The sequence below is a fragment of the Neomonachus schauinslandi genome, chromosome 12 (genome assembly GCF_002201575.2).
Source record: "Neomonachus schauinslandi chromosome 12, ASM220157v2, whole genome shotgun sequence".
Classification (NCBI taxonomy): Eukaryota; Metazoa; Chordata; class Mammalia; order Carnivora; family Phocidae; genus Neomonachus; species Neomonachus schauinslandi.
In genome coordinates, this window is record NC_058414.1 from 13060646 (window position 1) to 13080516 (window position 19871).

The 19871-nt window shown below is 38.5% G+C and overlaps 2 protein-coding genes across 2 annotated transcripts in view; both read right to left on the bottom strand.

Moving 5' to 3' along the window:
* SUGCT (succinyl-CoA:glutarate-CoA transferase) overlaps positions 1–19871 on the bottom strand; it is a 630208-nt gene that overhangs the window by 514479 nt on the left and 95858 nt on the right. The gene's annotated exons all lie outside the window — the stretch shown is intronic.
* LOC110592639 (E3 ubiquitin-protein ligase RNF13-like) lies at positions 8880–9573 on the bottom strand. Its single transcript, XM_044920112.1, has 2 exons — positions 9486–9573; positions 8880–9394 (listed from the first exon to the last, which is right to left on the bottom strand). The coding sequence occupies exons 1-2, from the start codon at positions 9571–9573 to the stop codon at positions 8880–8882; spliced, it is 603 nt and encodes a 200-aa protein (XP_044776047.1).

Below are 19871 nucleotides of genomic sequence, written 5' to 3' on the forward strand. Positions count from 1 at the left end.
AGTTGGATTTAGGTTTATTTAAAAGAAGTAAGTAACGTGGCATTTCTTAGAAACACTGGAGCTTCCTGAGAAGATTGATATGCCCTATAGCTATTTCATTCTTTTTTTTTTTTAAGATTTTATTTATTTATCTCAGAGAGAATGGGAGACAGAGAGCATGAGAGGGGAGAGGGTCAGAGGGAGAAGCAGACTCCCCGCTGAGCAGGGAGCCTGATGTGGGACTCGATCCCGGGACTCCAGGATCATGACCTGAGCCGAAGGCAGTTGCTTAACCAACTGAGCCACCCAGGCGCCCCTATAGCTATTTCATTCTTAAGAGTATAGTGTCAAGGCCTTTCTGAAGGCATGATCAGCTCCAATCCTGTCTTCTGAACACTCCTTTTGTACTCTATTTTGTACTGTAATGGTTCCGAAAATGGCTTTCCAGATTGCATCTATGTCTAAATGCAATGAAGAAAGAACCAACCCATGTTCCTCTCCCTAAGAGAACACTCCATATTTCTTTATTCTGAATTCCTTGTGAAAAAGGCAGCAGTGATTATATTTTTAAAGATTTATTTTTAAGCTATTTTATTTATAATCAATAAAATCTGGTTAAGCATCTGTATATGCATCCAACCCACCCAACAATTGTTACATGTCACAAGAAGATTGGCAAGAAAGGACTTGGGCAATGCTTTATAAAGTGACACAAATTATTAGTTTTGTGAGAAATGTCCACACATCACCCTAAAAGCTATAAACAGCACGTGCATTAAAAAAATAATAATAAGATTAGAAAGAGACATGAAGCGTTTTCAACTTTTGTAGAAAAATAAATTTGAGGAAAGGAATAAAGCATTCTTGTTGTAGCATCTTCTCTACAAGTGAAAAAAATACTATATGGTATAATTAATCTTTATACCTTTCCTAAAAGGAAAGAGGGGGCAACACAATCCCTTTTTGTATATGGGAGAAGCAGCACAAGTTCAGGTTTCTTGCCCAAGGACGATGATCAGTGGAGATGGTATCCAAATACTGCATGGACGGGGCACCTGGGTGGCTCAGTCATTAAGCAATTGCTGTCGGCTCAGGTCATGATCCCGAAGTCCCAGGATCGAGTCCCACATTGGGCTCCCTGTTTGGTGGGGAGCCTGCTTCTCCTTCTGACCCTTCCCCCTCTCATGCTCTCTCTCTTTCTTACTCTCTCTCTCTCTCAAAAAAAAAAAAAATTCACAATACTACATGGAGATGAAGGTGCTAGTTAGATCCCATTCTCCTACTGTATCTTTGTAAGAAGGTGTCGCTCACTGAACACGTAGTATATACAAGGCAGTATGCTTCTGATATTCAACTCACTGAAGTCTGACTAAGAGGCAGATCTAATTTCCCCATTTTACAGCTGGAGAAACTGAGGGCAGTGACATTAAGTAGCTTATACAAGGCCACCCAGCAAGTAAGTACTGGCTGAAATCCAGCCAGGATGGTTGGACTCCAGGGCCATGCTCCCAGCCATGAGTCCTCCTTCTCTCTTTACCCCTCACACAGTAAGGAGAGTCATGCATTTCAAAATTAATATGGATTTTTCCTAGTGGCCATCAAGGACTCTGGCACTGACAACTAAAATATGAACTAACAGAACTATTTTCAATTTCCTTAAAATGTTAAGATCATTGAAAAGAGCCCTTATATAACCATGTATGTTTTAGCACTTAAATGCTTTTCAAAGGCTTTATCTTCCATATCACACTGTACTTTTAATTACTTGTTTAACATGTCAAACACAAGACCCCTGAGGATAGGACTCTCAACACCTAATCACAGTGCCTGGCACATAGCAATCTCTCAATAAACCTTTGGTGAATGAATAATTGAAGGAGCCAGCAGCCTCATAAGCTAAAGGATGTATGATATAGTGTGGTAACACCTGGCTCAGTAAGACTCCATTGTCAACTGCTAGATCATGATTGACTTAGAGTGAACCAGTGGTCCAAAGAGACAAAACAAGAGCAGAGATGAACAACTGAAACTCCACCTAACTACAAAGCCTTTGAAAACTCTTCACAGGAGAACTAATGGCTATCCCCCCAACCTAGGCATGAAACTCTCAGACCAGGTCTTCTCCACATTTCCTAGATCACACTTACTTCTATTCTTAAATTGCATGTATTCATCTTTGTATCCCCAGCACCCCTTAAGGTAACTACACATTCAATCTTTATCTTCTACCCAGTGTCCTTAGCATTGACCTACAGTTATGATTTATTTATGCCCCTTTTTAATATTGGCTCTCCTTTATCTTAGTACTTATCTACAATCAAGCCTCATATTCCGAATTTATTTCCCACTATCTATCCCTTGACCCATTTTAGTATCATCTAAAGAGAACTACCTGCTGATGTCCTGACAACCTTGTTCTTTGCTCATGCAGTTCATTTTGCACCAAATGCCCTTCATTTTCATGCTTGAGCCCAGCTCAATTATCATTCTCTCCAGGAAGCCTTCACAAACTCATTACAAATTGACGTAATTCTTTCCTCATCTCAATTTCCGTATTTTATCTGTATTTTTCTGTTGACATGTATAATTTTACTCTATAAATTCAGATACTGTTTTATATTCCCTACTAGATGATAAGCTCCCTAAAGGCAAATGCCACCTATTATTCACTTCTGTATCTTTCACAGCAAGTAGCACAGACTCTTCCACACAGTGGTGCTTTATAGGTTGAGTAAATAAATGAACGAACAAGAAGTTAACTGCATCTTTGTTCTGTTATTCTTATGTCTTGAACCTGGCTTAATAGAAAGGGCATTAATCATAAATCCTAGTTCAATTTTTCTCAGAAGTAGCTATGAATCTTAGGCAAGTTACTTAACCTCCAAGGGTTCTGGTTTCCTTGTCTGAAAAAGGACATGAACTAGAGCTGCTCTCTCAGGCCAGGATGAACGTGTCAATACATTATATAGTAAAAAATATGTAAAAAATTCCAAGCAGAGGAAATATGATTCTCCTTACGCTTTGCCTAGTAACTCCCAGTGTTTTTTCAGAGCTCAACTCATCATCACTTCCACAGAGAAATTTCCCTGATGACCATGACTACATCAAATCCCTCCACATAATGCTCTCACAGCGCTATAAATCTCCACTCTGCAGGACTTAAGATACTGATGATTTTTATTCGTTTCTGTATTATTTAATTAAAGTCTATCCCCATGTATCCCCTCTATATTCAATAAAATGAATAAATGAGTGTAATCTATCTTAGAATATGAGATCTTACAAAGCAGAATTATTTTTTTCAGTAGTTTTCTTTGTGACTTATATAACCATGTATGTTTTAGCACTTAAATGCTTTTCAAAGATGATGGACAAAAGCTAGGTGATCACAACTTCAGAGTTAACAGTTTTCAAAACATCTAATTGGACATTTCATGAAAGATTATATATTTAAAGAATATGGTCTCAGACATTTCTAAGCATGAAAACTAAATTAAATTTTCTTTTGTTTTATTTCAGCTTTTTGCTATTTTCATCTGTATTTTTTCTCTACTTAAAAGAAATGTATCTATAAAAGAACTCATTACATGTGTTTTCTTGGATCATTAGTTAGGTAAAAATACCAATTTAGAGATTCTATGTATGATACAGAAAGTAAACCCACTATTATAAGCAGAGAAAAAAACAAAAATGTTTCTTTGTAAATAGATACAATTTAATATTTGATTTTTAATCACCAAAAAAGTAAACAGATTTAATTAGTTAAATGAAATATCAGTGAAATCATCTTTTATAAATGCTAATCTTTTATGTGAATAATAAGGAAAGACTACAACTTGTCTTAAGGATACAGCTAATCAAAGCAGTAGGAAATAAACTTTGAAATGCTCAACTTGATATGAACATTAAACTTACTGGGTTCTTCATCTCATGAATATATCTGAATTAACACAAATATAATAGATTTAATAAGCTGTAACACTTTATTCCTCACTACATCCCCATAAGCCATTATCATCAGCGCTGTAATTATGAGTTAAAGGTATGATCTTAGACACAAAGCCAAAGCTTTGTATCTTCTTTCACGTGCTCCTTTCTAAACACTTGGGAAGTATTCTTTTACATAAAATGGAGAAACTGACTGAGACTAGTAACCCATGACCTCTTCCTATCCAATAAAGTGGAGTAGAAGTGCCAAATCCTGAGAGTGATGTTCTCTCAAGGGACAACATAAGATGAGCTAAGCTCACTTCCTTCCACCTTAAAATAGCTCTTCACTTTTTTAATCATAAATATATGAAGAGTATAAACATGTGAAGAGTAAACCTACAAGCAATAAAATTCTATTCCTGACAACATAATTCTAAGAGTCACTAGATTATGCAAGATCCTGAAAAATGTATTCAGTCTATCAGAAAAGCCACATGCCCATAAAACTCTTAAAACAGGCTACCCAGGGACATATGAAAATAAATATACGACAGAGCAGTGCTTATATTTAAAATATCTTAGGTGTTTTTTGAAAAATAATACCACCACTATTAAATAAGAGTCCATGTCTTAATTACCAAACTCAAGAAATTTCTAGGGTTATACAGGTAATCCCTCCCTTGATGGTAGGACCTACATTTACTCCAGGTCTATATAATCAGCAGCACTTGCATGATGTGTTGCATGAATAAGTTCAGTTCATCAACCTCTTCTAAAATAACTGTCCAGGGGCACCTGGGTGGCTCAGTCAGTTAAGCATCTGACTCTTGGTTTCAGCTAAAGTCCTGATCACCAGGTCCTGGGATCAAGCCCTGTGTTAGGCTCCGCGCTCAGGGAGGAGTCTGCTTCTCTCCCTCCCCCTCTGCCTCTGCCCCTCCCCTCAGATGTGCACTCTTTCTCTCTCTCTAAAATGAATAAATAAATCTTTAAAAATAAAATCACTGTCCAAAGAAAAGAATATAAAATAAATATAAACACAAATGATTAACATGAAAAAAAAAGATCACTCATTGATTTGTTCCTTAACTAAAACCATTTTTCCAGATGTTATGTAGTTATCTGGTTTGATGGAATTTTTGTGTGTCTGTTTGTGGTTTTTAATAATTAGGATATCTGGTACAGTGAGAGAGACAGGGGAATGACATATTATGGACTTGCCAATATAATCTTTAATGTATTAAATTTCATTACCTCCACACTAGCACATCACCATTGGGTCTAGGGAGTCTCCTGAGACATAGAAATAACCTCATCACACTGATTTAGAAATTACTGAATTTTATAATTTTTTCTGAACGACCAATCAATAAATTTAGGGGTTTCTTGTGAGGAGGGGTTTTTTGTTTCATTTTTTACAAAAGCAAAACTGGTAATGCTTTGTAGATGGGGCTTTTTTTTTTTTTTTAAGGAATTGGAGTTTAAAAGAACATAAAATTGTGAAGATGACATATTCACATTTTAATATTTTATCCATGTGAAAAAAAAAACATACTATAAGACTTGGGCAAACAAATCTAAATAATACATGCCTTATAACATTCTTGCACAAGTGAACTAAAAATACAATTTATGTATTATCAAAAGCTTCTCATTACTACTATTACTACTACTACTACTACTATTTCTATTATTTATATATTATATAGCCAGCCACATTCAGGATCATACAGACCTGCAACATAATACTATTATAAGAATTGAGTTGACTCTTGAAAATCAAATGACTTGAATTTAAAGAGTTAAAACAAAATGGATTCTATCCCTCATTTTCTCAACACGTTCCACTATACTCCTCCCACTGAGAAGAAATATTAGTACCTCCTACGTGGAAATGGCATTGTTACAGAGGCACAAACCAGGAGTGACTGCAGTAAGCAACTGACCTCACTAACAAACTACAACCAGAAAGAAAGGGCTATACACTTATTTTTTAAAATCAAAACTCTCACTTGACAGACATTTACTATTTATTTTAAAGTAAATAATTCTGTATCATCTCAAAAAGTCAGTACAAAGCAGAAACTGAATCACTAAACCTCTACCCCCAAAACCTAACAAAATAAATACAAAAAGGAAAAAGAATGAAAATGTGCAAGCAGCAAATGGAGGAAGAGAGCAATAACACAAGTGTTGATAAGGGCCATCAGAGACAAGAGACTTAAGATTAATGATACCAACATTCAGCTCCTTTCATTATTGTCAAGAAGCATTGTGGAGATGAGAGAAACTGAATCCAGAAAACTCTGAAAATTCTTACTGATATCCCCTAATCAGGAATGAAGTAGAACCTAGGGGATGAGATGCAACCCAAAGAAAGGCCAACAGGAATGGGGGGGGTGGGGGGAAAGGCCAGTAATACCACTTCAAAGCAGAGCATCTAGTCCCTCCAGAGGTAAACCATAAATACAGAAAGGCTGATTCAAAGGATGCGCCGTTTGGCTATTCCCTGTTTAGGAGACAGGCTACACACTCTTCATTACCTCAAAAAAGAAACAGAAATAGGGATTTACAAAAAGGAAAGAGAAAGAAAAAAGAAATCATGCTAAAACTATAGTGAAGTCATGAGGCAAAACTATTGTGAAGTTCTCTCCCCTCCATCCTTTAAAAACACTTACCCAAGGGGCGCCTGGGTGGCTCCATCGGTTAAGCATCTGACTCTGGATTTCAGCTCAGGCATGATCCCAGGGTTCTGGGATCACCCGCATTGGGCTCCCTGCTCAGTGGGGAGTCTGCTTGAGGATTCTCTCTCTCCCTCTACCTCTGCCTCTGCCCCTCCTCCCGGCTCATGCACTCACGCACGTTCTCTCAAAAAATGAATAAATAAAAATCTTTAAAAAAAAAACAAAACAAAACCCTTTATCCAAAAGCCACATGTTGGAGAGACATCAAAAAAAAAAAAAAAAAGAAAGAAAGAAAGGCTAAAGACCCCAAAAATCCTCTCCTCCACATAACAATAAAATCATTGGCAAAAATAGTCTATAACAACTTTCCAGGACTCTGAAAATTAACCAAAGGCTTGCGGCAATTCAGAGAGCATTTATTTCAGAAGAACAGCTAAATCACAGTAAGAACAGTGAGGTTTATGGCATTTTAACTTGACCTGTTCCCATCCCCTGCCTCCCAGCTACACAGTAGCCTTGAAAATCGATAGTCTGCAATCACAGTGAAAACCAGCAGTCTAGCAGCCACTAGAGGATACAGAATGGGGTTGGAACTTTGAAAGCCTCATTAACAGATAATTGTCGGTATTTGACCTATCTGGAAGACTCCTTTGGAAGCCTTCTTTTTTCATTAAGTTTTTTTTAAATTTTAATTCCAATAGAGTTAACATACACTGTTGTATTAGTTTCATGTGTACAAGATAGTGATTCAACAACTGTGTACAACACTCAGTGCCCATCACGACAAGTGCACCCTTTATGGAAGGCTTCTTTTTACCTGACTCTGACTCGGAGTTCCCTCAGTGTGAACAGCCTTGTCTCTGGGGGCATTTGTTAATTGTTTAACATCACTGCTGACTGAGGCAATGGTTAACAATCGGGACAAACAAAAGACTAAGCAAAAAGCTTATCAAGGGAAATCTGGGGAATGAAAGAAATGTCCATTAGGAGCTTTGAAAAGCGTCAAAATATTCCTGGAAATCTAAAAGGTCCATTCACATGTATGGGGCTGTTCGCTTGCCCAGGGCTGTGCACATGCTCAGAAAAGAGCTGAGAAGACCCTGGCTCTCAGCTGTGACTGACCTTGAAGCTCTGTGTAAGCAGAAGTGAAAAGGAAGGCAGAGTTGTCAACTGCCTGGTTGAGTGTGAAAGACATATGTTCCAGCACACACAGGGAGCTCCTCAGCAGAAACTGGGAAACTTATTGGTTCCAGGCATTTATGCAAATCTGTCCAATCATTAACTGATCACCCAGCTAACAGAGGTCACACACAACGAAGAATACAGACTTTACAGATTTAGCTCAGAAAAATCATTAGGCAGGGCGCCTGGGTGGCTCAGTTGGTTAAGCGACTGCCTTCGGCTCAGGTCATGATCCTGGAGTCCCGGGATCGAGTCCCACATCGGGCTCCCTGCTCGGCAGGGAGTCTGCTTCTCCCTCTGACCCTCCTCCCTCTCATGCTCTCTGTCTCTCATTCTCTCTCTCTCAAATAAATAAATAAAATCTAAAAAAAAAAAAAAAAAAAAAACAAAGAAAAATCATTAGGCAAACAGCAACAACAAATCCTGAAGAGAGAGTAGAATCTGATTTCCAGACTTGCCACATATGTTTTTCAAGTCCTCAGACTATTCTTTATTTACATTTTAACATGAAAAATTTCAAATACAGAGAAGAGTTGAATAAAGTTTATAATACCCATATATCCACTACCTTGAATCTACAATTAACATTGTACTGCATCTCTATCACCTATCTATCCATCCCTCTATCTACCTATCAATACACACCTCTTTTTCTCTTCATTTTTTTACAGTGCACTCCAAAGTAAGTTGCAGATAATCAGTATCTGTCCCCCCAAATACTTTAGCAGATATATCATTACTTAGAGTTTAATATTTTCTTAGTTTTTTTTCCCCTTAGGTAAAATTTCTATACAACGAAATGCACAAAATTTAAGTATACAGAAATCTGTGCAACCTAAACCTCTTTCAAGATACAGAACACGACTCACCCCCAAAAATGTCCCTTCTACCCTTCTCAGTAAATCTCTCACCCTTTCCTATCCCCCCAGAAGCATTCACTGTTCCAATTTTTCTACCCAGATTATCTTTACCTTTTCCAGACCCAACCATATAAGCAGAAGCATACAATATGTACTCCTTTATGTAAGGCTCCTCTCACTCAAAACAATGATTTTTAGAACCATACATACTATTTTTTAAAATATATTTAACATTAATTTACCTACTTCATGAAAATGACAAGATGAGACAGATGCCCACTACGATAAAGAAGGGGATTAGGTAGTATTCCAGAGGAAGACTAAATTCTAGAACTAAGATAATGTGGCCCCTTTTTTCATATGTGAATTCATCTTTCAGTGAATTAGCTGATAATTCCCCAATAATGACAGATGGAATATCCATTTTATTTAGCACATCAATGTCATTGGATCCGATGCTAATGAGGTCATCAGAGTCAACATTGTGAGCTATGGCTGCTTTGTAACCTGTTCTCTGTGAATTTAAAACCTTTACACCAAAATTACAATCAAGTCTTCTAATTAACACAATGAAAGTGCCAGATGAATTGTCTTTCAGTGGTGGAGGCATTAGCGGTTCATAGGCACTCTCTGGCTTCGAGTTAATCAAAAAACCCTTTAAACCTTCAGCTGGAAGTCTATAACCAAATCTTGCTGGGAGGTCATCAAATGTCTGAGATGCATTTTCAAAATTATATGCTAAAATGCCTGCTCCTACCATAGGTTTAAGAATGCAAAAAGAGCTGCTTCTCCCTCTCCCACTCCCCCTGCTTATGTTCCCTCTCTCACTGTGTCTCTCTCTGTCAAATAAATTTTAAAAAAAAGAATGCAAAGAGCTGGACAGTCAAGATGGTATAGACTTGTGTGGCCGACAGAATGAGCATCTCTATGGAGAGCAACATCTCAATATAAAATCACCAGACTGGCTGATGGGGCAAGGATGAAACCTTGCACGGTGTCCAAGCTGAGATCCAGATGGATGGAACCGAGATCCACCAAAGCCTTAGACAGAGTCCTGGTCACATTGTTAGAGATGCAAGCAGCCCAAAGGCTGAAAGTAAGAACCAGTGACCCAGCTGGGAGCCATGCTGACATCAGCACTCCGGGGCTGACATGCGTCATCCCCAGGACTCAGCAAAAGTCAGACCTGCCACATAATATTATATTAAATGTGCAATTTTCAACAACAACAACAAAGATATGAAATATGCAAAGAAACAAAATTTATGGCCATTAACAGGGAAAAAAAGCAGTCTACAGAAACTGTCCCTGAGGAAGGCCAGCCATTGGACGCACTGGACAGACTTCATTAGTCTCCTATGGCTGCCATATAATCATGAACTTGGTGGGTTTAAGCAACATAAATTTATTCTCATATAGTTCTGGAGCTCAGAAGCCTGAAATTGAGGGTCTGGTATCACCACATTCCCTCCAGAGTCTCTAGGGAAGATTCCTTTCCTTGTCTCTTCCACCTTCTGATGACTGCCAGCACTCCTTGGCTTGAGGCTATATCACTCCAATCCCTGCCTCCATCTTCACATCGCTTTCTCCTATTTTGTGTATCTCAAAACTCCCTCTCCCTATCTCTTATAAGGATGCATGTGATTACATTTAAAGCCAACCCAGGTAATCCAGGATAATCTCCCACCTCTCGAGATCCTTAACTTAATCACATATTTTGCCATAAATTACTCTTCTGCCATGTAAGGCAGGCTCCAAGGATTAGGACATGAATATATCATCAAAGCCACCATTCAGCCCACTACAAAAATTTTAAATCAGCTATTTAAAATATCTTCAAGGAATGAAAAGAAACCATGTTCTGAACTAAAGTATGAAAGCAATGTCTCACCAAATAAAGAATATCAATAAAGAAATTGAAATTACAAAAAGAACCATATAGAAATTCTTAAGTTGAAAAGTACAATAATATAAATTAAAATGCACTTAGAAGAGCTCAATAGCAGATGTGAGCTGACAGATGAAAGCAAAGTTGAAGACAGGTCAATTCAGATTACCTAGTCTGAGTAGCAGAAAGAGAAAAAAACTTTTTTAAAAATTAAAAACCCTCAGAGACCTGTGGAACATAATCAAGTGCACCAATATAGGCATAATGGGAATCCAAAAGGAAAAAGGACGGGGGAGAGAGAGAGAAGAGAGAAAGAGGAAATGAAGAGACAAAAAGAGAGAGCTAAAGAAAATAAAACAAAACAAATTTAAGGAATTAATAGCCAAAACATCCTATCTCTGAGGAAAATATTTTTTTAAAAAAAACCACCTATACATCCAAGAAGCTCTGTGAACTCCAAGTTGGTTAAGTCAAGAATTCCACATGTAGACATATCATAATCAAACAATCAAAAGATAAAGACAAAGAATCTTGAAAGCAGCAAGAGAGAAGAGACTGATCACATAGAAGTGAGCCTAAATAAGATTAACAGCTGATTTCTCAAGAGAAATCATAGGGGCTAGAAGATAGTGGGATGACCTATTTATAGTGCTAAAAAAAAGGAAAATGTCAACCAAGAATCCTGTATTGGGCAAACTATCTTTCAAATATTAAGGACAAATTAAGATAAAAAATGAGAAAATACACTGGAAGCAAACCTGCCCTACAGAAAATACTGAAGAGTTCTTCAAACTGAAATGATAGGACATTAGAGAGTAATTCAAAATCATATAAAGAAATAAAGAATACCAGTAAGTTAAATACATGACCAAATATAAAAGACGGCATAAATGTATCTTCATTTGTAACTCTTTTTTTCTCCTCCTGGTTTAAAAGACATCTGCATAAAGCAATAATTATAAGTCTATGTTGATGGATATATAATTGTAAAGATAAAATTTGTATGAAAATCACAGCAAAAAGGAATAGGGAGAAAATGGAGCTGTAGAAAAAAAGTTTTATATAATATTGACATGAAGTGGCTATAAATATATAAACTAGATTTTTTAAAAGATTTTATTTATTTATTTGAGAGAGAGAGAGTGTGTGTGTGTGTGTGTGTGTGTGTGCGCGCGTGCGTGCATGCAAGCTGGGGGAGGGGCAGAGAGAGGGGGACAAGCAGACTCTGCACTGACCACAGAGCCCTACAGGGGGCTTGATCCCACAACCCTGAGATCATGACTTGAGTGGAAAACCAAGAGTCAAATGCCTAAGTGACTGAGCCAACCAGGCACCCCGCTAAACAAGATTTTTGGGTTCACATGAAAAAATATCCAAGATATATTAAATGAAAATTGCAAATGGCAGAACCATATTTCTATTATAATCAAAATGGTTTAGATAACAAGTAGATAACTAATTATATAGAAAGATAAATAAAACCAATGACAGATACATACCATATAAAATTTCCAGAAAAATATGTAAGGATGTATTAATAGTAATTAACTGAAAATGGAATTAGAGGGAAGGAGAAGTTTTACGTTCTCTTTACAGCCTTTAAATGCCATTTAAACTTTCTACACTCAAAATGTATTCATTATATAATTTTTTAAAGAATTAATCAATATTCTACTTCAGCAATATGAAACTGTCGTCATATATATATATATATGAGATCCCCGGTTACTATTACACATTAAATTCCTGTTACAATACACAATGGAAAAACATCTTCCACACCCTCCATCTGACATGGGAATCTATGGCACATTCTCTTATCAACACCCATTGTATTTTTTTCTTCAATTCTATTCCAACTATCTATTCATTTGCAAATACTTATTTGAGGATCCATTCTGTTGTGGAACTAGATTCTGAATTTATAATCCCTGTCCTTACAAAATTTACATTCTCGGAGGATACTGTGGGGTACATTACTATGAGGATATGTTACTACAAATATGTAAGTAGACAAAATAATTATAAGTTGCTTAATGCTGTGGTGAAAAATAACAACACATAAAGAACAGAATAAAGGTGGAAGGAACTTACTTTTTAGATAGGTCAGAGATAATCTCTCATAGAGGGATAGTTGTGCTGATAGGTAAAGAACTTAAGGAATAAAAACAAATCAGCTCCATCTTCTCCATTAGAGAAGAACATTACATGCAGGAAATAAAGCATGTTAAAAGGCCCTGAGGTGGAAAAGAAGCCCATGATTTCAAAATCCAGATTTAGATATAAATACAGATATAGATAACCATAGGTAATTTCTCATAACCTTATTTCCCCTCCAAAGGCTCAAAAGTCCATTGGAAGAAAAGAAGCAACGCCCCCCACAAAGTATCCAATCAAAGGACTTGCCTTAATTAGGTATCCCAGGAGGGGGGTGGAGCAAGATGGCAGAGGGGTAGGAGACCTGGATTTCGTCTCCTCTAAGGAATTCAGCTGGATAGGGATCAAACCATTCTGAACACCTACAAACTCAACAGGAGATCGAAGAAAAGAAGAGCAACAACTCTCTCATCAAAAAAGCGACCACTTTCTGGAAGGTAGGACGTGCGGAGAAGTGAATCGAGGCGATATTCGGGAAGATAGACGGCGGGGGAGGGGCCTCTGGAGGCCGCTTCTGGCAAGTGATAGAGCCAAGGAGCACAAAATCGGAACTTTTAAAAGTCTGCTCCACTGAGGGACGTCACTCTGGTGGCTAAGCGGGGGGTGGAACCCTCCGGGACAGTGTGGTCTCAGGACCCACGGGGTCACAGAAAGACCGGGGGTGCCTGAGTGTGGCAGAGCTCCCAGGTATCGGAGCAGGGAAGCCGGCTGCAGAGGCGGAGCCCAGGCGCGGGCTCTCAGCTCGGGGTTGCCATAAACCATGATCCGCGGCACAGTCGGGCACTGCTCCTCCAGCAGGGACCCAACAAGCGGCAGATCCGGGGAGACTCACCTTCCTCCCCTCGGAGGAGCCACGCGGGAGTGCGCCGCAGGGATCTGCTGGGTTTGGAGACTCCACCCGGGGTCGGGTGCCAGAGACAGAAACGTGTGGTCACAGGCCAGGTGAGCGGGGGTGCGGCTGGAGACAGGGGAGACGGGAGTGACTGACGGCTTTTCTCTGGGGGCTCACTGAGAAGCGGGGCCCCGAGTTCTCGGCTCCTCCGCGGCGGAGATTGGGAGGCTGCCATTTTCACTCTCCGCCTCCAAAATTGTACGGAAAGCTCACAGGGAACAAAAGCCCCGGAGAGCAAACCTGAGCAGATTACTTAGCCGGGCCGGGGCAAGGGCGGGCAATTCCGCCTCCGGCAAAGACATTTGGAAACCACGGCAACAGGCCCCTCCACAGAAGATCAGCGAGAACAGCCAGCCAAGGCCAAGTTTACCCATCAATGAGAACGGCACAACTCCAGCTCTAGGGTACTACTGCACATAGAATTCATGGCTTTTTTACCATGATTCTGTAGTCTTTCAAAGTTAATTTTTTTTTTAACTGTCTTTTTTTCTTTTTTTTTTCTTTTTGAATTTTTCTTTTTCCATTTTTCAACCAACATCTTATCAATCCCTTTTTAAAAAAAAAAAAAACATTTTTATTTTTCATTTTTAGAGTCATATTCTATCCCTTCATAGTAGTTACCCGTATTCTTGGCTTATATATATAAGTTGTTCTCTCTTTAAAATTTTGAGATACTTTCTTCTAACAGATCAAAATATACCCTAAATCTCTAGTATATGGTGTTTTCTATTCCCCTGCCTGATCACATCCTCTCCCTTTTTTTTTCTTTTTTTAAATCCTCTTCTTTCTTTCTTCAAACAACTTCTTATCAATTCCTTTTATAAAATTTTTTATAATTTCCATCTTTACAGTCATATTCCATCCCTTCATCATATCAACCCTTATTTTTGTACATATATAAGTTTTTCTTTCTTTAAAATTTTGGGAGGCACTTTCTTCTAAAAGACCAAAATCCACCCCAAATCTAGTGTGTGGCACTGATCTATATACCAGCCTGATCATATTTGATCACATTCTGGTTTTTTTGTTGTTGTTGTTTTGTTTTCTTTGTTTTTGTTTTTATCTTTATCTTTTTCTTTTTTTTCTTTTTCTTTTTTTCTCTTTCCCTTTCTTTTCCCACTGCTTCAGGTTTTTTCTGATTTGTTTAGAGTATACTTTCTGGGGACGTTGTTACTCTGCTAGCATTTTGTTCTCTCATTAATCTATTCTCCTCTGCACAAAATGACAAGATGGAAAAAATCACCTCAAAAAAAAGAACAAGAGGTAGTACCGACTGCCAGGGACCTACTCAATACGGACATTAGTACAATGTCAGATCTAGAGTTCAGAATCATCACTTTAAAGATACTAGCTGGGCTTGAAAAAAATATGGAAGTTATTAGAGAAACCCTTTCTGGAGAAGTAAAAGAACTAAAATCCAACCAAGTAGAAATCAAAAAGGCTATTAATGTGGTGCAATCAAAAATGGGGGCGCTAACTGCTAGAATAAATGAGGCAGAAGAGAGAATCAGTAATATAGAAGATGAAATGATGGAAAATAAAGAAGCTGAGAAAAAGAGAGATAAACAACTACTGGATCACGAGCGCAGAATTCGAGAGATAATCGATACCATAAGACGAAACAACATTAGAATCATTGGGATCCCAGAAGAAGAAGAAAGAGAGAGAGGGGCAGAAGGTATAATGGAGCAAATTATAGCAGAGAACTTCCCTAATTTGGGGAAGGAAACAGGCATGAAAATCCAGGAAGCACAGAGAACCCCTCTCAAAATCAATAAAAATAGGTCAACACCCCGACATCTAATAGTAAAACCTACGAGTCTCATAGACAAAGACAAAATCCTGAAAGCAGCTCGGGAGAAGAGATATGTAACCTACAAGGGTAGAAACATTAGATTGGCAACAGACCTATCCACAGAGACCTGGCAGGCCAGAAAGGACGGGCAGGATATAGTCAGAGCACTAAATCAGAAAAATATGCAGCCAAGAATACTATATCCAGCTAGGCTGTCATTGAAAATTGAAGGAGAGATAAAAAGCTTCCAGGACAAACAAAAACTAAACGAATTTGCAAACACAAAACCAGCCCTACAGGAAATCTTGAAAGGGGTCCTCTAATAAAGAGAGAGCCTAAAAGCAACATAGACCAGAAAGGAACACAAACAATATATGGTAACAGTCACCTTACAGGCAATACAATGGCACTAAATTCCTATCTTTCAATAGTTACCCTGAATGTAAATGGGCTCAATGCCCCAATCAAAAGACACAGGCTATCAGATTGGATAAAAAAACAAGACCCATCGATATGCTCTCTGCAAGAGACTCATTTTCGACCCAAAGACAGCCCCAGATTGAAAGTGAGGGGGTGGAAAACCATTTACCATGCTAATGGACACCAAAAGAAAGCTGGGGTGGCAATCCTTATATCAGACAAATTAGATTTTAAAACCAAAGACTGTAATAAGAGATGAGGAAGGACACTATATCATACTTAAAGGATCTATCCAACAAGAAGATCTAACAATTGTAAATATCTATGCCCCTAACATGGGAGCAGCCAATTATATAAGCCAATTAATAACAAAAGCAAAGAAACACATCGACAACAATACAGTAATAGTGGGGGACTTTAACACCCCCCTCACTGAAATGGACAGATCGTCTAAGCAAAAGATCAACAAGGAAATAAAGACTTTAAATGACACACTGGACCAAATGGACTTTACAGACATATTCAGAACATTCCACCCCAAAGCAACGGAATACACATTCTTCTCTAGTGCCCATGGAACATTCTCCAGAATAGATCACATCCTAGGTCATAAATCAGGTCTCAACCGGTACCAAAAGATTGGAATCATTCCCTGCCTGTTTTCAGACCACAATGCTTTGAAACTAGAGCTCAATCACAAGACACAAGTCAGAAAGAACTCAAATACATGGAGGCTAAAGAGCATCCTACTGAAGAACGAATGGGTCAACCAGGAAATTAAAGAAGAATTAAAAAAATACATGGAAACCAATGAAAATGAAAACACAACTATTCAAAATCTTTGGGATGCAGCAAAGGCAGTCCTAAGAGGAAAGTATATAGCAATACAAGCCTTTCTCAAGAAGCAAGAAAGGTCTCAAGTACACAACCTAACCCTACACCTAAAGGAGCTGGAGAAAGAACAGCAAATAAAGCCTAAACCCAGCAGGAGAAGAGAAATAATAAAGATCGGAGCAGAAATCAATGAAATAGAAACTAAAAGAACAGTAGAACAGATCAACGAAACTAGGAGCTGGTTCGTTGAAAGAATTAACAAGATTGATAAACCCCTGGCCAGACTTATCAAAAAGAGAAGAGAAAGGACCCAAATCAACAAAATCATGAATGAAAGAGGAGAGATCACAACCAACACCAAAGAAATACAAACAATTATAAGAACATATTATGAGCAACTCTATGCCAGCAAATTAAATAACCTAGAAGAAATGGATGCATTCCTAGAGATGTACCAACTACCAAAACTGAACCAGGATGAAATAGAAAACCTGAACAGACCTATAACCACTAAGGAAATTGAAGCAGTCATCAAAAATCTCCCAAAAAACAAAAGCCCAGGGCCAGATGGCTTCCCAGGGGAATTCTACCAAACATTTCAAGAAGAATTAATACCTATTCTTCTGAAACTGTTCCAAAAAATAGAAATGGAAGGAAAACTTCCAAACTCATTTTATGAGGCCAGCATTACCTTGATCCCAAAACCAGACATAGACCCCATCAAAAAGGAGAATTACAGACCAATATCCCTGATGAACATGGATGCAAAAATTCTCACCAAAATACTAGCGAATAGGATCCAACAGTACATTAAAAGAATTATTCACCATGACCAAGTGGGATTTATCCCTGGGCTGCAAGGTTGGTTCAACGTCCGCAAATCAATCAATGTGATACAATACATTAACAAAAGAAAGAACAAGAATCATATGATCCTCTCAATAGATGCAGAAAAAGCTTTTGACAAAGTACAGCATCCTTTCTTAATCAAAACTCTTCAGAGTATAGGGATAGAGGGTACATACCTCAATATCATAAAAGCCATCTATGAAAAACCTACAGCGAATATCATTCTCAATGGGGAAAAACTGAGAGCTTTCCCCCTAAGGTCAGGAACACGGCAGGGATGTCCACTATCACCACTGCTATTCAACATAGTATTGGAAGTCCTAGCCACAGCAATCAGACAACAAAAAGAAATCAAAGGCATCCAAATTGGCAAGGAAGAAGTCAAACTCTCACTCTTTGCAGATGATATGATACTTTATGTGGAAAACCCCAAAGACTCCACCCCAAAACTGCTAGAACTCATACAGGAATTCAGTAAAGTGGCAGGATATAAAATCAATGCACAGAATTCAGTGGCATTCCTATACACCAACAACAAGACAGAAGAAAGAGAAATTAAGGAGTCGATCCCATTTACAATTGCACCCAAAACCATAAGATACCTAGGAATAAATTTAACCAAAGAGACAAAGGATCTGTACTCAGAAAACTATAAAATACTCATGAAAGAAATTGAGGAAGACACAAAGAAATGGAAAAACGTTCCATGCTCATGGATTGGAAGAACAAATATTGTGAAGATGTCAATGCTACCTAGAGCAATCTACACATTCAATGCAATCCCCATCAAAATACCATCCACTTTTTTCAAAGAAATGGAACAAATAATCCTAAAATTTGTATGGAACCAGAAAAGACCCCGCATAGCCAGAGGAATGTTGAAAAAGAAAAGCAAAGCCGGCGGCATCACAATTCCGGACTTCCAGCTCTATTACAAAGCTGTCATCATTAAGACAGCATGGTACTGGCACAAAAACAGACACATAGATCAATGGAACAGAATAGAGAGCCCAGAAATGGACCCTCAACTCTATGGTCAACTCATCTTTGACAAAGCAGGAAAGAATGTCCAATGGAACAAAGACAGTCTCTTCAACAAATGGTGTTGGGAAAATTGGATAGCCACATGCAGAAGAATGAAACTGGACCATTTCCTTACACCACACACAAAAATAGACTCCAAATGGTTGAAAGACCTCAATGTGAGACAGGAGTCCATCAAAATCCTAAAGGAGAACACAGGCAGCAACCTCTTTGACCTCAGCCGAAGCAACTTCTTCCTAGAAACATCGCCAAAGGCAAGGGAGGCAAGGGCAAAAATGAACTATTGGGACTTCATCAAGATAAAAAGCTTTTGCAAAGCAAAGGAAACAGTCAACAAAACCAAAAGACAACCGACAGAATGGGAGAAGATATTTGCAAATGACATATCAGATAAAGGGCTAGTATCCAAAATCTATAAAGAACTCATCAAACTCAACACCCAAAGAACAAAGAATCCAATCAAGAAATGGGCAGAAGACATGAACAGACATTTTTCCAAAGAAGACATCCAAATGGCCAACAGACACATGAAAAAGTGCTCAATATCGCTCGGCATCAGGGAAATCCAAATCAAAACCTCAATGAGATACCACCTCACACCAGTCAGAATGGCTAAGATTAACAAGTCAGGAAACGACAGATGTTGGCGGGGATGCGGAGAAAGGGGAACCCTCCTACACTGTTGGTGGGAATGCAAGCTGGTGCAGCCACTCTGGAAAACTGTATGGAGGTTCCTCAAAAAGTTGAAAATAGAGCTACCATATGATCCAGCAATTGCACTACTGGGTATTTACCCCAAAGATACAAAAGTAGGGATCCGAAGGGGTACGTGCACCCCGATGTTTATAGCAGCAATGTCCACAATAGCCAAACTGTGGAAAGAGCCAAGATATCCATCGACAGATGAATGGATAAAGAAGAGGTGGTATATATATACAATGGAATATTATGCAGCCATCAAAAGGAATGAGATCTTGCCATTTGCAACGACGTGGTTGGAACTGGAGGGTATTTTGTTGAGTGAAATAAGTCAAACAGAGAAAGACATGTATCATATGACCTCACTGATATGAGGAATTCTTAATCTCAGGAAACAAACTGAGGGTTGCTGGAGTGGGGGGTGGGGTGGGAAGGATGGGGTGACTGGGTGATAGACACTGGGGAGGGTATGTGCTCTGGTAAGCGCTGTGAACTGTGCAAGACTGTTGAATCTCAGATCTGTACCTCTGAAACAAATAATGCAATATATGTTAAGAAAAAAAAAAAAAGAAGAAGAAGAAGAAGGTAGCGGGAGGGAAGAATGAAGCGGGGGAAATCAGAGGGGTAGACGAACCATGAGAGACGATGGACTCTGAAAAAC